General features: G+C 42.4%; 1 protein-coding gene across 5 annotated transcripts in view; it reads left to right on the plus strand.

Annotated features, from left to right (window-relative positions):
* Positions 1-2,576: 2,576 nt before the first annotated feature.
* The window catches only part of ICE2 (interactor of little elongation complex ELL subunit 2), a 41,894-nt gene continuing 20,364 nt past the window's right edge, over positions 2,577-24,106 (plus strand). For 2 of the 5 annotated variants that reach the window (XR_014779283.1, XM_084781890.1), the window contains exons 1-9: positions 2,577-2,654; positions 3,514-3,651; positions 5,018-5,122; positions 14,093-14,342; positions 15,503-15,622; positions 18,290-18,427; positions 18,955-19,071; positions 19,275-19,434; positions 20,211-20,392. Coding sequence is in view for 4 of the 5 variants with exons in the window: in XM_084781890.1 (XP_084638016.1) it covers positions 3,611-3,651; positions 5,018-5,122; positions 14,093-14,342; positions 15,503-15,622; positions 18,290-18,427; positions 18,955-19,071; positions 19,275-19,434; positions 20,211-20,392 (1,113 nt within the window). In the remaining variant the exon portion in view is untranslated. The other 3 variants (XM_084781892.1, XM_084781893.1, XM_084781891.1) reach the window with 3 other exon arrangements.

Consider the following 24,106-nt stretch of genomic DNA (forward strand, 5'->3'; position numbering starts at 1 on the left):
GAAAATTCCTTTGAAAGCCTCAACGACTGAGCACACCAAGCAGGAGAGAGACCATGAGAACTCAAAGGCAGGCCTTTCCAATATCCGATTCTGACCAAACCGACAGAGAAAGGAGGGCATCCAATATTTGGGGAACACCACTGAAGGAATGAACGTTTCTATCACTGCCTGTACGCAGATGGGGAGAATACAGTTTATGTGTGTAGAAAAATCATTAAATGAGACGCTGACAGAAAGCTTCCCTGGCCTCAGAAAAGCCTGGGCATTCATATACAGGAGACTTCTGGACTGCCCCTGCTCCTCCCCCACCCCCCTAAGCCCCCCATATCCCCACCCTGCCTCCCCACCCCCGCACCAGGGGGCAAAAACCAGATGTGAGCAGAAAGGCTCCTCAGCATTACATAGGCACACGGTGAAAAGCTAGGGCAGCACTGGGGGTTATAGCTCAGTGCTGGAGTGCCTGGCTAGCGTGCATAGGCTCTGGGTTAAAGCCAGCAGCAGCAGCAACAATAATAAGTCAATAAACGGCTAAATACACGACAAAAGAGAACAGTAAAATCTGCAAAGTGCTAAATCACATTTCCTAGCAGCCCCGCTACACTAAGAGGGGATTTCTCAGCAAAAGCCCTACAGGCAACGAGAGCACAGAATGACATATTTCAAGTTGTGGAAACAAAACAACTGTCAGTCAAGATCACCGCACTCAGCAAAGCTATCCTTCAGACGTGAAGGGGAAGCAAAGATCTTCAAGATAAGCAAAAACTGAGAAAATTGGGGACTATCAGCCCAGCCTTACGATGTACTTCATGGAGTATTCAGAAGTGAAAAAAATATATCATCTTGATGATGTGCTAAAATAATAATATTAATTTACTTTATTTTTTATTTTTTGGTTTTCCGAGACAGGGACTCTCTGTATAGCCTTAGCTGTCCTGGACTCGCTCTGCAGACCAGGCTGGCTATGAACTCACAGCAATCCGCCTGCCTCTGCCTTCTAAGTGCTGGGATTAAAGGTGTGTGCCACCATGCCTGGCTTTAAAATAATATTATTACTAGAAAGTATGCAAAATATACATAGAATAGAGTCAGACATTGTCGATATAGTTAGCCATCACACTACAAAGATAAGAGGAAAACAGAAAGTCCTCAAAATAGCCAAAGCAAAATGAACAAAAACGATTGCCCCATATCTTCCAATAAACCCTTTGAATGTAAGTGAACTAAATTCTCCAATTAAAAGACACAGGCTATTGGAGCACGGTAATGTATGGCTATGCCTATATCCCAGGACTTGAGAGGCAGAGGCAAGAGAATTGTGAATTCAGGGCTATCCTGCCTACACACAGAGTTTGAGGATATCCTTGGCTACATGGTGAGAGCCTGTCCCTAAAAATTAAAATAAATTTAAACAAACAAAAACAAAACCCATCAACATCTGCTACCTGCAAGAAACTCCAACACCAGTCGATGCAAACAATTAATAGTGAAAGGATAGAAAAAAATATTCAAGCAAATGAAGGAGACAGAAGATTAAGATGAGGAAAATTGAAAGGGGGGTTATTTATAGGCCTAGCCATAGCACTTTGTCTTAAAAGACTTATTTTTATTTAAGGGTCTCTATGTGTATGCTACATGTGTGTGGGTACCCACGGAGGCCAGCAGGCGGGTGCCAAATCCCTTGGAGCTGGATTACAAGTGGTTGTGAGCTACCTGATGTGGGCATTGGGGCCTGAACTTGAGTCCTCTGAAAGAACACCACCGAACACTCTTAGCTACTGAGCCTTGTCTCCAGCCCCAGTGACACTTTCTTAAGTAGTTCATCACTTTTTATTTATTTATTTATTTATTTTTGGGTTCATTTACTCAAGATGAATTAGAGTCCCAAAGATCAAAAGTTCTGGGGGCGGGGTGGCGGCGGGGCGGAACAATACTTAGCCTTGGTCCTTTGTGTACTCTGTCGCCAAGTCACCAAACAGAAAGGATACATAGTGAATACATCTTTTCTTAATGAACTGCAGCAAGAATAGTGTGAGAAACACCAGGGCCCACTAGCAGACATTGGCATATACCACATGCATTGGTGGGGTGCATGTCTGTGATCCTCAACACTCAGGATGTGGAGGCAGAAGGACAGAGAAGTTCAAGGTTAGCCTTGGCAGCACAGGATATTTAAAGGTCAACCTGGCCTACTTGAGGCCCCATCTCTGAAACTAACAAAAGTAAAGCACATTACATAAACAAACAAACAAACAAAAAAAACCTAATTGCGGGGCGTGGTGGTGCACGCCTGAAATCCCAGCATTTGGAAGGCAGTGGCAGGTGGATCTCTGTGAGTTCGAGGCCAGCCTGGTCTACAAAGTGAGTCCAGGACAGCCAAGGCTACACAGAGAAACCCTGTCTCGAAAAAACCACCCAAAAAGTAAATAAATAAAATAAAATAAATGTAAAAACCTAATTAAGAGTCAGGATCGGAATTAGGGACGCCTGAGGTCACAGGCCAGCCTATCCGGATCTCTGAACCCTGTGGCTTGCCCTGTTACCCCAGTCAGCAGGTTAGCACGCAGGCCCCGCCCGGTGGCGCGCCCGTCGTGACGTCATCACGCGCAGCCGCGAGCGGGCGCCCTTTGAAATGAGGCCTTCCTAGGCGTGCCGCCGTGAGTTTTGGAAAAAACAAAACAAAAACGTGTGCGGAAGCGTCTGCCTTTTCCCTCTCCGGGTGGTGGGGGGCGCGCGGGGGTGGGGGGACCAGAGTCGCTCGGGACCCTGCGGCGGGCGGGAAGGGAAGGCGGCTGCACGCGGACTCCGGCTCGTCGGGGACGCGAGGGGCGGGAGAGGGACCGCGGGGCGACCCGGCTGTCCTCACCAGGCCTCCTCCCTCGCCGGTTTCCCTCTCAGGCCCTAAGCGCCTTTCCTCACCTTCCCCGAGGCTTTCTCTTCCTTCGTTTCCACCCCGACCCCCACCCCGCAGCTCCCTCGGCGGCGTTCACTGCTCAGTCCCCTCCCCCTCGGCCCCCTCCCCCCACACACACTAAGGGGAAACTGAGGTAGGGAGGTTGAGAGACAGAGACGCAGCATTTGGCTGCATTTAACTGCATCGAGCCCACCGCGGCGTGACGCCTGGAGAAGTGAAGCCACAGCGTTGGCTCTGATGGCGCCTCCCTGAGCGTTCCCTGTGGCCTCAGTTAACGCACACGCGGGTCTCAGAAGGGCGAGCTCCTCTTGGGAAGGTTCAAGGTCCCTGGGATCCAGGGAGGGCACCGGTGGCGCGGCAGTGAGGTGAATTGTGAGGCATAGCACCTCGGGCGTGCAGACAGTGCGAGAACAACGTCAAGAGCAACACTCCTTGGCGTTGGTTAAAAGGAAGGGACTCTTCTTCCTGTGGCGTCTTTGTTTACAAACAACCAGGGCCAGTGTTGTTCTGCCCGTGAGCTTTGTTTTCAGTCAGCTGAGAGGAGGCGTGTAGTGCTCTAGGTTTTGATTTTGACCTTGTGTTTTCCCTTCGGTTGAATGTAGATTCTGGCAAGGATCCGACCCTCGCTCTCGTGGAGCCGCCTCACTCACTGCCAGGCTGAGGTAACTGTGGGCTGGAGCGAGGGCGAAGCCTGGGAGCATGAGCTCTAGTGTGACCCTGAGTGAGCCACGGCTGAACTGGTGAGTCGCTCCTCTTCCTTCTGCTCTCTCGGGGCGTGAGACAGGGATGGTGGGTCGTGTAGGCAGGGAGGCTTTCTGGCCTGTGGAGGGTTTTTTAATTCTTTAGCCCCTAGCGTCTTGGAGTTTGCCCTATTCATATACCAAACCAGTTGAGTTATAGCTGACCAGTTTCAACTCTTAAAATGGCAACTCAGCACTCAGGTTTTTAGAGACAATTTCATCTTGTGATTATTGTTTCCTGTCGGAGGAGAGGTGCTGGACTTTTTCAGCTTTTCAAGAAAACAGATGAGGTATTCTCAACTAATTCAGTTTTTTAATTCCTTCACTCATCAGTCTCAGTTACAATGGCCTTTTTTGGGGGGGGGGCGGCGGGGAGAGGCTCACCTGGAACTCACTATGGCCACCAGGCTGACCTTGAACTCAAGAGAGATCCACCTGCCCCTGGAGCTCACTATGGCCACCAGGCTGACCTTGAACTCAAGAGAGATCCACCTGCCCCTGGAGCTCACTATGGCCACCAGGCTGACCTTGAACTCAAGAGAGATCCACCTGCCCCTGGAGCTCACTATGGCCACCAGGCTGACCTTGAACTCGAAAGATCCACCTGCCCCTGTGTCCTGAGTGCTGGATTAAAGCTGTGTTGCACGGTGCCCAGCCTGTACTGAATCATTTAAAATCCTTCCTAGTACTGTAACGCGTGTGTGTAGTCACATGCTGTGCAGATACTCCCACACACCTCTGGCACTATGAAACCAAAAGTGACAAAGCTTCTGGAGTGCACCGTTGCTACTGATCAGAGTCCTCCCTCCCAGATAAATTAATCTCAGTATTTTGAATTTTTTATTCCTTCCATCTAACCAGCATTGACTATATTAGTCTCAAACTAATTTTGATGTTATAAAACTCATGTATTCTTTAGAGGTGGGTTTAGCAAACACCTGTCATTTGCCCCGTTTAACAGAGTCAAAGTGGAATAGCCAGTGTCTTCACTTGACACAATAGTACACAAGGCAAAAATAAGTTGAGTTACATTTTTAACCTTTCCATTCATGGCCAGAGGTGAGTCCTGTCCCTGAGGACCCTTGATTGTACTTTACTCTGTTCCATCTTTAGTGTCCAAGTCTTTGAAGTTTAATTGTATACTACAGGAAAGCGGAGTGGTGGAGCTTGAGAATTTCATACTGGCCCAAGCTTAAAGCTACCCAAGAAATAAAACAACCAGGATCTGGCCCAGGGAGCTAAGCTGGCCGGAGGTGGTTGCCTGGGGATCATCGGTCGTACACTCACTACAGCTGTAGCATTGTGCTTCTTTGTCTAACATGAGATTTGGAATTGTCAAGTGCAAGTAAATTACTTTATTTCACAGGGATGTTACACCCAAAAATGGCCTTAAAGCATTTTTCTCTCCAGAAAATTATAAAGATCATTCCATGGCTCCAACCTTAAAAGAACTCTATGTTTTGTCTAACAGGTAATGTTCATTTGGTTATTTATTTTTGCGTTTCATTGCTGTTTTCTGATAGCTGAAATTTTATGATTATATTAGCAAACATTCAAATTATAAAATGTGAAAAATAGAAAATAGAAGGAAGCTATTGATAACACTTTGATACTTGCTTTTCTTCACATGTAGCCGTATATTTATACACACAAAACGAGATCATAGCTAGAATACCACAGAATACCATAAAACATTATAATTTACTTTTATCATTAAATATCAGTGTTTTGTGTTTATTTCCATGATACATATAATATTTTCCCTTATTTAATAATTGCCTGTTCTTGATATATGCACCTTTAATTCTTATAGCAAGTCCTGTATTTGAAAATTTAAAATAAATTCTATAATTATTTCTGTGAAGTAAAGACATCAAATTTGGTCAGACTATGTGTATATTTTATATTTTAAAAGATGGTACGAAATTGTCAAAAGGAAAATTGTCTTCTCTGGTATGAGAGTGACTGCGCAGTGATAACTTTCAGTCCTTCCTGCTCACATGCCCCCAGCAGCTCCTTCTCCCTTCCTGATTGGCTGTGTTCTGTGTGGGTTGCTCTGGAGACCGGAGGTGTGATGTTCGGGAGCTCCTCCAGAGGCTTAGGATCTCTGTGATGCTGCTAGCTCTTACAGTGGAAGATCGCTCTGTCTTCTCTGTGTTCTTTCAGTCTGTCTTCCTACTTAATGTTTTTTTTTTCTTTAAGATTTATTTCTTTATTATCATGTATACACTGCTCTGCTTGCATGTGCTCCTGCAGGCCAGAAGAGGGCACCATATCACATTACAGATGGTTGTGAGCCACCATGTGGTTGCTGGGAATTGAACTCAGGACCTTTGAAAGAGCAGGCGGCGCTCTTAACCACTGAGCCATCTCTCCAGCCCTCTACTTATTCTTCTGTCTTCATTTTCAGTTACATTTACTCATTTTGATAAACATTTGAATATATTTCAATTTCTGTTTTAAATAACCCTCTCCATGTTCTCTTTGTTACCACTTCCCTTTAGACTTTGACTACTTTAGCGGTGTGAATGTGCTGACATGAAGTGAGGAATGAAAAATATGTAAGGGATATAAAAAAAAATATTCACACAATAGTGACAGTCTCTCCACAGCAATAATTATTTTAAGTATAGGTACATAAGACTTCTCAATGAAAAGGCAAATCAACAGGTGAATTGAAAAACAGGAAAAAGTTGCCTTCTGAATCTGTTGCAGTGGCAGTCTCCAGGGAGCTTTTGAGTGGAACTTTTCACTCGGTTTTCTTCCCAGTGTTCTGGTTTTTGTAGTGTTTCCCAAATTCCTTTGCCATCTTCATCCTTCTGACAGTGCCTGATCATTAGACTTGTAAGCTTTTAAGAAATACTGATCTGGTCCTCTCACCGTAGTTCATTGTATCCAAACTGCTGAGCATCAGGGATGCTTCTGTGGACTTGACTTAGGTTATGGTAAGTGTGTGTGTGTGTGTGTCTTATATGCACACATCAGAATGCCCTCTCCTTGTTTTATAATAGCAGTTATGCTAGTGTGCATTATTATTATACATGTACCTGGATGGTAGATTATTTTGAGTAAAACATATATGTACATTTATTTTGATAGATACTGCCAGATTGCTATTTAAAGCATTAACTCTTTATTAATGTCTTTGATAGTGATGGTTTTAGAAAGTTAAGATTCATATATGCATCTATTTTTTATACTGTTATTATTCAGTTTTCATCATTTCCTGGAGATAACTATTTTTTTTAAAACTTTGCAGTCATTCAGTACCTTTAATTATTTTAAACCAAAGACTGTTTATCAGCTTTTACATCCTTAAGGCCAAAGGAGAAACAGTGTGGGGTTGATCTGGTCATGTGCTCACGCCCTGGCCCTGGAGAACTGCCGAGAGTCCTGGACTAACTTGACATTCCAGCTTATTACCTGCAAAATTTCAAGGGAAGAAGCCAGAGCCAGGGAAGTGTTGACTCAGCACAGTGCCCAGGAGTGATGTGCCGAAACACTCACCGGTGACTACTAGGACACCCACAGACTCAGCAGAGATACTTAGGGGTACCCAGCAAACCCACTCAGCTATGGGTCAGCAAAAGCCAAGTCACCCAGTGTACTGCCAGGCTAAATGTCGCTTTGACACAAGCTAGGGTTACGTTGGAAGAGGAAGCCTTGAAAAGTCGCCCCACCAGATGGGCCTGTGGGCAGCCTATGGTGCGTTTGCTTGAACGATGATTGACATGGGAGGCCCCGCTCAGCTGTGGGACTATGCGCTCCTAAGTGCTGTAGCGAGGTAGGCTGAGTGAGCCACGAGGAGCAGGCCAGTAAGTGCTGTAGCGAGGTAGGCTGAGTGAGCCACGAGGAGCAGGCCAGTAAGTGCTGTAGCGAGGTAGGCTGAGTGAGCCACGAGGAGCAGGCCAGTAAGCAGCACCCGCATGGCTGCTGCATCAGCTCCAGCTTCCAGGTTCCTGCCTCCTTGAGTTCCCACCCTGACTTGCCTCGGTGATGAACAGTGATGTGAAACTGTAAGCTAAAATAAACCCTTTCCTTCCCAAGTTGCTTTTGGTCATGGCGTTTAGTCACAGCTATAGAAACCTTACCTAAGACAATTCAGCAAAATGCTGAGTGATGGCTCAGAAAGGGTTGAATAGCCACGCAGCAGAAATGCCAAGTGGTGGATCTGAAATAAGTTGCCCATAGGTGGCTTAGCAAAAATTCTAAAAGATGACTCAGGAAATTGCTCAATAATAATTCTGCAAAACTCAACAGAAATCTCCAATAATGGCTCAAGCACAACCCAACATCATTGTCATACACAACACTCAGTCAGGACTAAATACAGGAGCAGTTGTGCATACAACCCATTGGCTTTATTTTCCTGAAGAAAAAATTCCAAGAGTCCAATACTGTAAGAAAAATCTTGGAAAAGGATTGACACCAGTCTCCTTAAAGTCAGTTATTCAAAGCTGTGGGCAACACAAGGATCTCTGACAGACTAACATGAGGTTTGCATAGCAGACTGAGTTTCAAATCGCTACACCAATGCGCAGTGTAGGACCAATGGATGGATGCCTGCAAATAGCTGACGCAGTGTCCTGTAACTTTGGAAAATATCCACACAATCACATTAACAGGTGGTTGGTTTCAAAACAAATTTCAATACCTTATACATCAGCACAGACAGCTGTGCCACTCTGTCTGGGTCTATGTTATGTCACCCGTCACACTTAAGAAAAGTTACATGTCGATGCTTGCAGAGCTGAGTCACGATGCTGTAGATGACTGCTCAGTGTAGTGGTCCCTTGTGTTCCAGAGTCACACAGGAGAGGGACTGAAAGAGTCTGGAGAGTAGAAGGCGTCTTGTTCAAGTCCACTCCCTTAGTACTTGAGCAGGGCTAAGCTAAGTAGAAATTTGCTCAGAGTCACAGAACTTGTATGCAGCAAAGTCAGAACTTCAGCGGGGATGCCATTATACCCCAGCTCTGGATGCTGTGAACACTGTATTGAGGTCACTTATCTGTCCCTCTACCTTTAGCTCTTCTTTGCTTCATTGCGCCTTGTTTGAATGCCTTTCAGCTAACATTCTTACTCCTTAAAGTAGCATGGTGCTCTGTTTTTTCATTTTTCATCTAATTGTTTAATATCTATTTATATACATTATGGCATCAGGAAAAGTTACAAAGTCACTAGACCCAGTAATTACAAATTACATGTTAGTTTTCCTAAGGTCCTTTCTCCAAGGCCCATTTTTTTTATGTCCGTGAGTGTTTTGCCATGTTTGTGCACCATATATGTACAGTGCCAGCAGATATAAGAAGAAAACACCAGATCCCTTGGAGCTGGAGTTACAGGCAGTTGTGAGCTGCCATGTGAGTGCTAGAAATTGAACCTGGGTGCTCTGGAAGAGCAGCTAGTGCTTTGAACCACTGAGCCATCTCTGCAGCCCCTCCTAGGATTTATAACGAGGGAAGATCTGGCCATGAGAGAGGCCCAGGGCATGCAGGCCTACTGTGTGCTGCATGTTCTCTTCCGAGAGACTGCTTTCTCATTGCACTTGTTGGACATGGCTCCCTTCCTCTAGGAATGATCTCCAGCGCCTGCAGTGCATGCTGTGTCTCATAAGGGAAGAGGGCGTTGAAAAGCTCTGGGCCCTCCTCTCTCCCAGTGCCTATCTTGTGCCTTTAGTCTGGGTTTGGAGACATACATGTATTTATTTTAGGTTAGCACACAGAATAATGGGTTCCACCATGCGGTCTTCACCCATGTGTTCTGTTCCTGTGTTGTCCTTCGTCCCCTCTGTCCGTCTTCTCTCTACTATCCAAGCTGCTTCCCTTCCCTAGAACCGGTTGCTTCCTTATTGTGTGCTATATATTAATCCTTTGATCTCCCACCTCCCTTAAAAATCTCTACTTCTCCACCAGTGATCCACTTCCTAATTTTATGACCTACAAATACACAATGCCGGGCGCAGTGGCACACACCTGTAATCCCAGCACTCTGGGAGGCAGAGGCAGGCGGATCTCTGTGAATTCAGGGCCAGCCTGCTCTACAAAGTGAGTCCAGGACAGCAAAGGCTACACAGAGAAACCCTGTCTCGAAAAACAAACAAACAAACCAAATACATATATAATATATTTACCTTTAATACCAATATATAAAGTTTCAGATGTAAGTCCATTGTCCATCATTTGTTTTTCTTAGTTTTATTTTGCTTAACACAATAATTTCTATTTGCATTCATTTTCTTACAGGCATTCTGATTTTTTTTTTTAACAGCTGCATAAAATTGTGTTTTTAAAAAAAGTTCTTACTACTTTGGGATTTTGTCTCAGCCTTTATCATTTCAGATAAAATTTTCTAACCTTAGGGTTGCAGGTGTGGCCGCCGTGGCTGGCTTTATGTTAGTCTGTATTCTTCTGTGCTTCTTAGTAATTTTGATGGTTTTTCACAGTTTCACTTGGCATTTCCTAGGCATGAGTTATAAAGGAGAGGATATTTTTCTGACAGGCTTTAAAAAAAAGCAAAACCAAAACCTAAAATTTTTTTTTACACAGTGCAGTTTATTAGTGTGATTTACATTTTAGTATAAAAGAAAAGCACAAAACATTGATGCGTGTTTCTTGATTTTGTTGCTGTTGTTAGAACAAGGAACTGATTTTAGTGATTTTAGGCCTCAGTTATTTAGAATGTTGCATGTTAGGGAGAAAACTAATATTCTTCATTATTACCCATAATATAGTAATTTTGTGTTCTCTAGCAAGTTGGAAAAATATCTTTAATTGTGTTGATTTCAAAACTATGACATTTTAATTTAACCCCATTTCATCTTCAAAAGACATCTTACTCTTAATTTCAGCATAAAAAGCATTCACTAGACTCACTGTACTCCATGCATGTTGGTAAGATGAAAGGACCACCAGAGTAAAGGGATGGTAGAAGTCAGTGTAAATAAAGTAGAAAGCCAGTGACGTGTCGAGTTCATTAACAGTATTTGAAAAGTTTAGCCAGGAATAAATGAGAAAAACGAAGAGCTATTTATGTAGAAATAAGTACCTGCCTTTATTTAAAATTAAGCATTCTCATTACAGATGTTTATAACTGAGTTTTAAGCCAACAAGTAGCTGAATAGCTTTGAATAGGATAAGGAGAAATAGTTGCTGTTAACCTGATTAATATAAAAGAAAACTAAACTCCAAGATTCAGGTAGGCTTTGAGATGGAGCCCAGATATACCGTTTCCAAATGCAATCTTTAAAGAAACTGCCAAACTAGTCGGCTTAAGAGTCTAGCAAAACTGTTGGGAACCTTCCTGCATTTCATAGCAACTTGAAGTACAAAGGGAAATGGTAGTTGACAAAATGGAGGAGGAAACTTGAAACTATCAACTGAAATAAAATGCAGTGGTGTGCTGTGGGTGGGTGCTGGGGGGACTCTGGCTGCACCTGATGAAGACTGTGACAGGGCTGCGCTTGGAAATAATGTTGATGTGCTGCCGCCTCATTCTTTGCTACATGTAGCCAATTTAAGCTGCTAGCGTGTCTTGACATTCCTGCTCGGCATATCTGAGTCAGCATCTCGTTGCTGCAGCAGCTTAATTAAATTTGCCAGTTTGTGCCAGGAGGACAGACATGTTCTCGTATTCAGAGAGACAGCTGTGAGGCAGTATTGTTAAGAGCTGCGGACATAATACTGTTAGGTTTGAATAGCTCTCAAGACATATTCTAGTGAGAAATCAATTTGCTGTAATACATTTCTACCAAGATCAGCAGTTAATATTCATTTTGTTAACCTAAAATGAACTTATTTTTATACTGTTACTGCAGAAACTTTGGTAGCTAAGTATGTGTTCTCTTGCCTGTATTTCCAGAGTCATACTGAGCATCATAATCTTAATTTCCAAAATTCTCTCTCCATTAACTAATTAGCTGTTTGTAGAGTTTTTCATTCATAGTTTATCTCTGAAAGTGTTTTTAAAAAGATTTTGCTTTATTTGGGGGAAGAACGTTCTTATCCTTTTTTAAAATGCTATTTTCAGACTTTGGACTTTTTCCCCATATTTATTATACTATTATAAATAGTAGTTCCCAGCCTTATCAATAATGCACAAACTTCGCACTTTTTTAAAGCGACTATTTGTAAGAACTAATACACTTTATTAGCCTGAAATGAAATTGGTAGCTAATTACCAGAGATAAAACTTTTAAAAATAGCATGATGCTCTAAATATGCAATGTGAAATACCACCTACCTTGGACTGTGTGGTGCGTCTGTGCATAGACACTCCCACAGCAGAAGATGAAATGGTTCCTGGAGATGGTCCATTTATAGTCCTCCATGGCATGTGTTCAGCCTGTCAGAGGTCCATGGAGTCAGTTCTCAGCACCAAAACCCATAATGAACAAGATTGTATTTAAAAGAAACAGAATGAAACATACTAAGAAATAATCATTGAGGGGCTGGAGAGATGACTCAGAGGTTAAGAGCACTGTCTGCTCTTCCAGAGGTCCTGAGTTCAATTCCCAGCAACCACATTGTGGCTCATAACCATCTATAATGTGATCTAATGCCCTCTTCTGGCCTGCAGGTGTACATTCAGATTCACAAAAATTAATTAATAAATCTTTAAAAAAGAAAAAAGAATCATTGAAAAAACAAAATGTGGTTTCAAAGTAGCAGCAAATTATGATTGTTTTTATGCAAGAAAAAAAGATCTTCACAAGTTGTGTTAAGCGGTGCCATATATTCTAATCATCCAGCATTCATTACCGAATTATGGTCAACCTTTCCCTCTTGTGATGAGTTAGATGTCCCTGTTGGCTTAAAGAAATCACTCTCTTCAGGAAAGTAATACTGTCATGGTTGCCAATCATTGTTTCCTTCCCCTTCTTCTGTTTTATTTTATTTATTTATTTGGTTTTTTTTTTTTCTCCAGACAGTTTCTCTTGTAGTCCTGGCTGTCCTGGACTCACTTTGTAGACCAGGCTGGCCTCGAACTCACAGAGATCCACCTGCCTCTGCCTCCGAGTGCTGGGATTAAAGGTGTGCACCACCACACATGGCTCCCTTTCTTCTTAATCCGTGGTTTTATACTGTTCTTCTCAGCCACCTGTTTAAGTGTAGTCTGGAAACCTAATATCATCATGGTTGCGTTTATATATAAGTATGAATGGATGTAGTTTTCTTCTTTCATGTAGATATGGTTTTCTTTCATTTGTCAAACCAGTGGTTTAAGATCCTGGTGATTGAAGATTGTACTGGCATCTGCTTGTTAAAGCTCTTGGACGAGCTGGGCATGGTAGCACACACCTTTGGTCCCAGCACTCGGGAGGCAGAGACAGGCAGATTGTTGTGAGTTCGAGGCCAGCCTGGTCTATAAAGCAAGTCCAGGACAGCCAATGCTACACAGAGAAACCCTGTCTTGAAAAACCAAACAAACAAAAAAAGCTTTTGGACATAGCACGCTAATAATTATAAACATCAATGAATAGTAATGAATGAGTCAATAGGCATGCATCTTTCTCACTAGTTTCCTTTCCTCCTTGAACTACCATTGTTTAATTTGGAGCCAAGTTAAAGAAACAATAACTGGTATAGAGACCAAGGAAATGGAGGTTTTTTTGGTAGATTTCTACTCTCTTACTGAAAGTGTAGACTAAAGTAATTGGATAGCAAAGATAGAAACAATTTATGAATAAGATAATAATAAGATAATAATGTATAGTCTTACTAGAAACAGGTGATTTTTTTTTAAATTTGGGGTGTCATTTTACAAACAAGTTTAATATCAGCCTCTCGGGTTGCTGCTACTCATTGCTTCCTCTTCAAGCATACCTCCTTACAGATAGGCCATGGTTTCTCTTTTGCATTCATAAAAAGCATAGAGACATTTCTATAGACTTAGCCATATATGTGACAGAGCATTGTCCAGTCTCTCTAAAATCACCACTGCTTCCATAAAACATGACACAGTTATTGGAATTTATTTTCAACTCCTGAGATAGCCAGTAGAAACCAGAAAATTTAGAATTAACTTCTGCTTTGTGACCCTATTTTATTCTGTTCTTAATGTCATTTGTTCACTGTATTAACTGTTATCCCTTACTGAAGAAATTAAGCATAGAAACCAAATAGCACTACACTAAGTAAATGTTACTATAATTCTAAATGATTTCCCCTTTTAATAAAAGGGAAAAGTTCCAAAGAGAATAGCTGGTTGAAGTGTGCCTCTCACCCTCCATCAGGTGAGCCTGCAGGGAGGTCTTTTCATGCAGAATACTTAATCTACACTAAATGACTGAACATCAAAATGCAGGTGGCAGAGTTAGATGGTAATCCAGAAGTTACTGTTAATCATGCCTTATTATTCTCCCTTTTGATTGAGAATCATAAGTTCCGTGATAGTAATCTTCATGTGAAAAGCACATATTTGTAAATTGTATTTTTTTTTCCAGACGTATAGGAGAAAATTTGAATGTCTCAGCAAGTTCTGTGGAAAATGAGCCTGTAGTTAGCTCAGCAACTCAAGCAAAGGAAAAAGTTGGGATGATTCTCCTTCCAAAACCAAGAGTTCCTTATCCTCGTTTCTCTCGGTTCTCACAGAGAGAACAGAGAACTTATGTGGATTTGTTGGTTAAATATGCAAAAAGCCCCTCAAATTCCAAGACTGTTGGGACAAATACAAATGAGTTCCTGCAGTATCTGGTACGTATTCTGTCCGTCAGCTTCAGTAAAAATACCAAGAACCAGGAAATAATTCTACTTTACATTTCCGTATACTGCTCTTTGTCATTGTTAATGTGTTATTTATTTCTCTTATTACTAGGTACAGTCATATTTACAGAAACAGGAGAGTAAGGTGTTTAATTGGTGTTGGCACTTTAACCCTTGTGTTGTTTTTACTGTGTGTAGTTCTGGCGTGTGTTCTGCTGCACAGCAGCCTTACTCCAGTTCTCACCTCCTTAGCAGGAACACGTCGTCAGCTTGTTGTGAGGCCTGAGAGATGGCTTAGCCATTAAAGGCTAGGCTCACAACCAAAGCAAGCTTGCAGTGATCATTTTGTGTAAATTGTGCCCATATCTCTAATTACAGAAATAATACTACACTAAATATCTTTCTAACAAAATCTTTAATAAAGTTTTAAGATCAAAGGCTCTACATACTTTAAAGCTTTGGTCTGTGGCTGTGGACAGATAAATTGTTGTTTGAAAGGTTTGAGTTGTTTATACCACTATAAGATGAGAGGCTTTGGAGGCACCTTCAACACTAGACATTGCTTTCTCTTTTTTGGCCTTTGTTGCTTGAGGAAATGTGTGCTTGTATCTAAATAAATACACCGAGTACTAATGAAAACAAAATCTTCCATAAACCATTTGGGGTTTTCGTTTGGTTGGGTTTTGTTTTGTTTTTGAAAATGTAACTTACATATCCCAAGCTGCTACAGTCATTGGTAAGCAAGGGTTAACTAAACTACCCCTGCTAGACTACCTCGAAAGTGCCACCACACCCAGCAATAAGCACTTGTACTTCTGTAACTCTCCTAGCCACCCTGTGCCCATTTTTCTCTTGCATGTTTGTCTTTTTAAAAAATAGAAATGGAGTTCTCTATGCATATACAATAATTTTGGTTATTTGCTTTTCTATTTCTGAAGGGTTTTAATGGGTTTTGTTTGTGTGTGTGTATGTGTCTAAGTTTTTTTGGTTTTTTTTAAACAAGCTTATTATATGATGATATTTAAATTATTTTCTTTGTGGTTTTCACTCTGGATTTGATTTACTCTCTGAAGTTCAGATTATTAGGGTGACTATTGAAGAATGATTATTTTTAGTGAAAGTTTATTTAAAATAAACGTGTTTTTTTTAAGGATATGAAAAAACATGTGACTGAAGAAGTTAATGAATTCCTAAAGTTTTTGCAGAATTCCGCAAAGAGATGTGCACAGGATTATAATATGCTCTCTGATGAGGCCCGTCTCTTCACAGAGGTAAAAAAGTCACATTTACATAAACCGCCAAGCAGAAAGCAATAAGGGCATCTCTAAGGTGTCTGAAGACCCTGCAGCTTAGGGAGCCGTCGGCTTTAGCAATTTAGTTACATGGAGGAGGCCAGTTCACTACTTAGTGTAAGAAATATCAGAACTCCTGACAGCTCAGGATGTAGAAGTCTGCACTACAGTCCATACCTGAGGTTGCTGCTAAGGAAACGATTTGTTTGGACAGAGCTTAGTGTCAAAAGGTTTTAACGTGCTACTCAAAATTATTCACAGTTTAGGATTTAGGAATTTCTTGTTTCTGGAATTTTCCATCAGTCTTTCATTCTTTGTGTAATAGCAGGCAACAGAAACTATGAAAGTGGGACCATAGGGGAAAGTACGCTGCCACCCTTCAGCCTTAGATGCAGTGCACTGCCGTCCTTCAGCCATAGATGCAGTGCACTGCCGCCCTTCAGCCATAGATACAGTGCACTGCCGCCCTTCAGCCATAGATACAGTGCAGTGCGCTGCCGCCCTTCAGCCATAGATGCAGTGCACTGCCGCCCTTCAGCCATAGATACAGTGCACTGCCGCCCTTCAGCCATAGATACAGTGCAGTGCCGCCCTTCAGCCATAGATACAGTGCAGTGCCGCCCTTCAGCCATAGATACAGTGCAGTGCCGCCCTTCAGCCATAGATACAGTGCAGTGCCGCCCTTCAGCCATAGATACAGTGCAGTGCCGCCCTTCAGCCATAGATACAGTGCACTGCCGCCCTTCAGCCATAGATACAGTGCAGTGCCGCCCTTCAGCCATAGATGCGGTGCGCTGCCGCCCTTCAGCCATAGATACAGTGCAGTGCCGCCCTTCAGCCATAGATGCGGTGCGCTGCCGCCCTTCAGCCATAGATACAGTGCAGTGCCGCCCTTCAGCCATAGATGCGGTGCGCTGCCGCCCTTCAGCCATAGATGCGGTGCACTGCCGCCCTTCAGCCCTAGATGTGGTGCGCTGCCGCCCTTCAGATGATAGAGTGCACTGTGGTACTCTCTTAATGCTTCTTCCAGGGGCTTTCATTTGTTGTTGGGTTTTTTTGGGGGTGGGGAGTTGGTTTTTTTTGTTTTGAGTTGTGAGTAGAGATGTGCTGAGTTAAGTGAATGCAGTTGCAACTGCTAAACATAGCAGGGAGTGTGTAAAAGGAAAAGAAACAGGCTGTGGAACTGCAGGGTGTGGCTCAAGCACTAAAGGTACTTGAGCCAAGCCTGCCTATCTGGTCTCCGTCCTAGGAACCCACCCAATGTGGTAGAAGGAGAGAGCTGACTCCTGCACGTTGTCTCTCCTCCCACCTGCCTCTTTCTATCCTCTTCCTCTCCCTCACCTCCCCCCCACTTCTCTCTCTCACACACACATAGACAAATAAACAAATACTAAAAGTATATGGGCTGGAGAGATGGCTCAGAGGTTAAAAATATTGACTGTTCTTCCAAAGGTCCTGAGTTCAATTCCCAGCTACCACATGGTGGCTCACAGCCATCTATAATGAGATCTGGTGCCCTCTTCTGGCCTGCATGCAGACAGAATACTGTATCAATAAATAATAAATAAAATTTTTTTAAGTATGCTGAGCTAGTTACTGATTTGTAACTTGAAACATTGTGTAACTATGTAGAAGGAGTATGGAGATGTAAAGTCAGAGCTGCTAACAGCACAGCACGAGCCTTTTAATCCCAGCACGGAGGAGGCAGAGGCAGGCAGATCTTTGATCTTTGTGAGTTCCAGGCCTACATAGTAAGTTCCAGTCCAGCCAGAACTACACAGTGAGAGCCTTCCTGAAAGGTAAAAATAAAATAGAATATATCTTAAAAGGTTTAGATACCATCCACTGACAAAAGACAACAGATACCTTAGAAGACAGCACATACGTGTGTTTTTAAAGTTATCAAAACTTCCCCCCAATGATGGCTCTGTTTCTTTGAGTTAGTAACATGTTATCACAAGTATATGCTTTTCTTGGGTAAAGCTATGAATATTTCATGCCCAACTACATTTCCTCGTACGTCATTAGTAGTTTTGAAAACTGGAGAAGACACTTAGGACTTAGTCATTGTCTGTTTCAAACGGGCCTTCCTGCCTCTGTCTTCCAAGTACTGAGATTACAGGCTTATGCATGTAGGGCCAGCTTCAGCTTCATGTGGCTTCATTTCTTTTGTCAGTTTCCTAAGAAGCATAGAAAATATCTTAAGTCTTCTCTATTTAATTTTAAATTTTAATAAGATCACTAATTTTAGTATTATTAAATATCACTATTTTAGGAAATTAGGTTAAAATTTGTTATGAAAACTAAGAGATTAAATCAAATAAGAAATATACAGAATGTGTGGATTATTAGAAGAGGGCATGAGTGAAATGGATTGAACTTTGCAATTAATGAATTTATAGCCATTTGTAACCAACATACATTTGTTAGGCAAATATAATACGAATGAATAGTTCTGTTGTTGTTGTTGTTGCTTTTTGAGACAGGGTTTCTGTGTGTGGCCTTGGCTGTCTTAGACTTGCTTTGTAGACAAGGCTGGCCTCAAACTCACAGCAATCCACCTGCCTCTGCCTCCCGAGTGCTGGGATTAAAGGCATACAGCACCACCCTGGCTCAAGTGAATAGTTCTTATTTTCTATTTACCAGCAAATCCTAAGAGCTTGCATTGAACAAGTGAAGACATATCCAGAATTTTATTCTCTCCATGAAGTCACCAGCCTAATGGGATTCTTCCCCTTCCAAACAGAGATGGGGCTGAAGTTAGAGAAGACGCTTCTTGTTTTGGTAAGGGTTATTCTGTGGACGTGAAGGGACACATCAGTTATGTCTCCTGTGGACACTGTTTAAACTTTGGGATGCATGATGCAGGTGCAGTCGGTACCTTTTGTTTTACAATACTGCTAGTAATTTTGTTTCTTGACTTTTTTTCTTCGCACTTTCCTTAATACTTCTCAGAGAAAGCAGAGAACTCCATCTAGAGGAAACTTATTTACAAATAATTGAGAAATACATGTATGAAAAAAGTATTTTAGTGCTTCCATTCTGTATTGTGATTTATGCTTCACACAAAAAAGTGAAACTTAAAAGTGGCAGAAAGATTTCGGGAGATCGCCTCAGGACCTTTTTAGAAACAACCACAATAACAAAGCATTGCTTGTGGTTGTTGTCAAACAGAACCGTGAATGAATGCCTCGAGTGTCTCGCTGTAAGGAGGTGCTAAGATTGACATTTGAAATTTCAATTACGTTTCCCATGTTGCAAGAAAAATACATTAAGGCTTTCACAGTAACATTCATTTTTCACTTATTTAGGGCAGTGCAAAGTTTGTGAAAACAGCATTTCCCTCGATGCCTGTGAAGTTGCAGCTCTCAAAAGATGACATGTCCTCCATTGAGGCCACACAGCAGAAAGCTGAGGCTATGCACTGGGTAGGTTGGAAGTGGCTTTCCTAAATACCCAAAATAACCCTAGTAATTGTACTACACAAAAAGTATGCGGCCTGGTGGTTCTGACATCCCTTCTGTGTGTTCTCCCTCCTCCTTACCTCATGGTGGAATGTTGTGGTAAGGTGCACACTGTTCTGGTTACTTCTGAAGCATAAATCACAGTACAGAACACAATTGTTTTTCAGGATATTAGTAAAGACCCGAATGCAGAGAAGCTTGTTTCAAGATACCATCCGCAGATAGCGCTGACTAGCCAAGCACTATTCACCTTGCTCAATAACCATGGACCAAGCTACAAGGAGCAGTGGGAAATCCCTGTGTGTGTTCAGATGATATCTGTGGAAGGTTTGTGATTTAATATGCCAGATAATGCACTCAGCTGTGCAGCCGTAGGTGCGGTGTGCCACGCACAGATCTCCAACTTTGTTTAAGGAGAGTAAGAATCTGATGGTTAAACTCAGTAGAGCTTTTTCAGCTATAAAGTTACAGTAGAACTGACTGCTGAGACCTGAGGTACCTGCATGCACGTTAAGAAATAAGATAAAGAGAAGGAACGGTTACTCAGAGGAGTGTGGGACTTGTGTGTGTCGCTGGGACAAAGGAATGCACACTTCATTAGGTGGCCTGCACTGCGCAGGTTTCCAGGGCTTCCTTGTCTGTAATGGGAACTGGAAAGAATTCAAGTGTGTTGACAGAGGAAAGCTTCTACACATTAGTTCCTCTATCAGTCTGGTTCATATTTGGCCACTATCTTCCAGATTAATATTCAACATAAGGACATAAATGAAAAACAGAGTCTTCACTTATAAAGACAAAACAGAAATACAAGTTAGCATTCAGTGTAATCTCCTTAAGTGTTACCTCACTTTGCAAGTGCCCAGAACAGCGGAGCAGTAAAGACATCTAAACACTGCTAGAACACATTTCTCTGCTGGCTACGTCCTCTAATCCTTTAGCACTAAGGGGCTTAGCCACCTGTAGTCCAAGAGGGACAGATGCCGGAAGCATGGTACCACCGCCCTGTCCTGTCTCTGCTGAGTGATCCTTCTGCCACACATACTTTATTATTTTTAAAAATAAAACTACCAAATACTAATCATCACTTCTGTTTCTTTTTTAAGGTTCCAAACCAGTTAAAGTAATTTATATTAATTCACCACTTCCCCGAAAGCAAATGACAATGCGAGAAAGAAATCAAATCTTCCATGAAGTTCCATTAAAGCATGTAGTATCAAAAACCACATCTGTCCCAGTCTCTGCAGTCTTTATGGACAAACCTGAAGAATACACCTCTGAGATAGACGTATGTAACATTTTATTTTCCCTGTTTAGTATACGCTGTTTTATTCTTGTGTATCCTTTTTGAAGTGTTACAAAGCTCTAAGCTTCGTAGTTAAAATATCTTTATTATAATGTACTGAAACTTTACTTGGTACATGATTAGTGTGGCAGTTTTTATGTGTCACTTAAATAGTTTTTAAAGGTTTATTTTTGTTTCTAGTTACACATAGGTGTGTGTGCCTGCATGAGGATATGTGCATTTGAGTGCAGGTATGCTCAGAGGCCAGAGGTGTCAGATTCCCTGGAGTTACAAGCAGTCCTGAGCCACCTTCTGTGCTTGGAATTAGAACCTGGGCCTCGGGGAGAGCAGTAAGTGCTCTTAACCACTGAGCAGCTCTCTAGCCCCTTTACCTAAAATAAAATGTAAAAATCAGCACAACGGTTTGAGTATACATTCCAGAACAAGATACACAAGTAGCTGACAGGCAGAGGAGAGATTGTTCATCCCCACTGATTGTCATGGAGTGCAAATGACACCCTTGAGCCGAGGAGACGGCTCAGGCAGTGAAGTGCTTGCCGCCCAAGCACAAGGGTCTGGGTTCAGATCTCAGTGCGCACAGAGAAAACAGGTGCAGCTGGCACGACGCCTCTAGGCCCAGCCCGGAACAATGGGGAGCTCTGGAATTGTTTGGCTGGCCAGCCTAGCTAAGCTGAGAGGCTTTATCTTTCAAAAAATAAAGTGGAGAGTGATAAAGGAAGAAGACAATTGGCCTCAGTCTTTGACCTACACACACACACACACACACACACACACACACACACACACACACACACACACACACACACACACACACCCCACAGTGTAGAATCATCTCTTAGTAAGAGTGGAAATAACAAAATAGATAAGTGACAAGTGCTAATCAGGCATGTGGCTTATATGGCAACCCTAATATTTGGAAAGCTGAGGCAAGAGTTGCAAGGCCTGTCTCAGAATTTACAAGTAACAAAAAGACAAATAAAGCCGAGCGTGGTGGTGCACGCCTTTAATCCCAGCACTTGGGAGGCAGAGGCAGACAGATCGTTGTGAGTTTGAGGCCAGCCTGGTCTACAAAGAGAGTCCAGGACAGCCAAGGCTACACTGAGACACCCTGTCTCAAAAAACCAAGGGTGGGAAAAATGGCAAATACTGAGGAAGTTTTGGAGCATTCATTCAGAATGCATATTAGCTCAGCACTACAGAAAACAGTTGAGAAATTCCTTATAAATAAGATTGCCTTGTGTTCCAGCAGCTGCCCAGTGAGCATGTATTTCAAAGAAAACCACACGCCTAAGAGCTTAGACTCTGTGCCTCTGTTGATTGCAGCACTGTACTGTACACAGTAGCCAGATATGGCATCAGCCTCAGTGTCCAGGAGTGGGCAACCAGATCAAGAAAATGATCAAAGAGAAGAAAATGCTGTCATTAGCAACAGAATACATCAATGTACCTGAAAATCAGAATGTTAAATACAGTAAGCTAGTCACAGGAAAATCAATGCCATGTGTTTCACTTCTAAAAGATAGGCTCATAGAAGTGGGCAGCAGAGCAGTGGTCACCGAAGCCAAGGAAGGCAGTGGGGGAGAAGGCTGGAGAGAGATTAGCCAACAAGCTCAGAGTCACAGAGAGACAGAAGTGAGGGAGGCCTGGGGTGAGTGTACCACAGGAAGGAGGTGACAGCAGTGCTGGTGTGAGTGTACCACAGGAAGGAGGTGACAGTTAGCAGTGCTGGTGTGAGTGGACGGAGGTGACAGTTAGCAGTGCTGGTGTGAGTGTACCACAGGAAGGAGGTGACAGCAGTGCTGGTGTGAGTGTACCACAGGAAGGAGGTGACAGTTAACAGTGCTGTGCCACTGAGCAGAGCATGAGTGCTCTCATCAGAGGCCATCTGGAGGACAGTGTCACATTAACTTATTAGTGATTGGAGTTTAAGTGTACTATGTACAGAGCATCAGAGTGACAGTTGGCATGGTATAAAAATTAGTTTTAATGATGTGCACATAAAGATAATTTTTCTATGATTATTAAAGTGAAATATTTTGTTTATAGAAAATAACCCATTCTGCAAGTACTTACTGTGTAGAATCTGTTCTGTGTGCTGAGGATGGGTAAATAAGAAATCAGCCTGGCTTCTCAATGCTAACATGGCAGGAGACAGCACACATGAATATACAAATATACAAGAGCAGAATAGCAGGGACTGGTACACACCATGGAGAAAGACAGGGCACACTAAGGAAGAGTGGTGAGGGGGCGGGGCCAGGACTCAGTAAGGAAGAGAGATGATGGGGCTGGCCATTCTGTATTCAGACAAGAAACCCATGAATAGTAGATGTGGTCAGAGAGTTCTACTCAAGGAAGAAATCAAACAACTCTAAATCAAGACATAAAAATGTTCTCCTACTCCTAAGAACTTAGACTATTTTAAGGGTATTAGGTTTTCTTTTTTTTTTTTTTTTAAAGATTTATTTATTATTATGTATACAGCATGCATCAGATCACACTATAGATGGTTGTGAGCTACCATGTGGTTGCTGGGAATTGAACTCAGGATCTCCGGAAGCGCAGTCAGTGCTCTTAACCACTGAGCCATCTCTCCAGCCCTGGATTTTCATTTTTATTTGTTTGTTTTTTTGTTTGCCATTTGAGCATTGATATTTTCATGATGTATCATAAAGCACTTTCAGCTTGTTTTATGTTTTATTCTTCTACATTTTAATTTTGGAATGTGTACTGGTGGCAAGTTCATATCAAGAGATGAGAAGCACCACAGTGAAACAAAGTAGGTTAAGCTGGGCGGTGGAGGCGCTCGCCTTTAATCCCAGCACTCGGGAGGCAGAGGCAGGCCTCTTGAGTCCGAGGTCAGCCAGGTCTACAAAGGGAGTCCAGGACAGCCAAGGCTACACAGAGAAACCCTGTCTCAAAAAAAACAAACAAACAAAAAAAAAAAAAAAGAAAGAAAGAAAGAAGGTTAAGAAGGATAAAAGTCACAGAAGGACTTGAGTCACTTTTGGCACTGGGGGACCTTCCCATCACTGATGACACCTAAAAGTGTTGCTGGAAAAATATAAGAGCACATTTCTTACTAGCGTTAGGTGAGCAGGGCCTAATAAGATAGGGATTTACAAAGCTGAGGTAGAAGGGAACATAGGAATCTAGAAGGCAAGCCACCATTTAGGGTCATCTATGCTTTTGACAGTATTTACCAGTCCTGAAAAACAACCAGAAAAGCCTATGCTTTCGGCAGTAATCTATCACACGATGAGGAAGGCCTTTCATTCCAAAGAGCTGTGAGTTAGGGTAGTGCATTTCTTCAGAGACTTTCAGCCTAACCTTCTCAGCCTTGTGTTTGGAGTAGTATGGTTCTTCAATAACTGGTGTCTCCCAAGACTCCAGGAACAATGTATAGAAATGATTCTGAGGTGGGGGGGGTGCCTTCTGAGCCCCAGATTGCAATACTAATTACCCCAAATGTTTATTCTAATTTTTGTTGCTTCTTACGTAGTCTAAAATTCTCATCTCAACTTGTTGTATCTAGGAGTTTCAAATGTGTTTTTATTTTCTGGGTTCTTAGATTTACTGTTGAAGATTTTCTTAGATTTCTAATTTTACTTCCCTTTTAACTGGAGTAGGACCTTAGCACATTCTGTTCTGCACACTGTTGAGATTTTACTAACTTATAGCCCACTTTTAGAAAGG

Source organism: Acomys minous (genome assembly GCF_964271855.1).
Source record: "Acomys minous genome assembly, chromosome: 5".
Lineage (NCBI taxonomy): Eukaryota > Metazoa > Chordata > Mammalia > Rodentia > Muridae > Acomys > Acomys minous.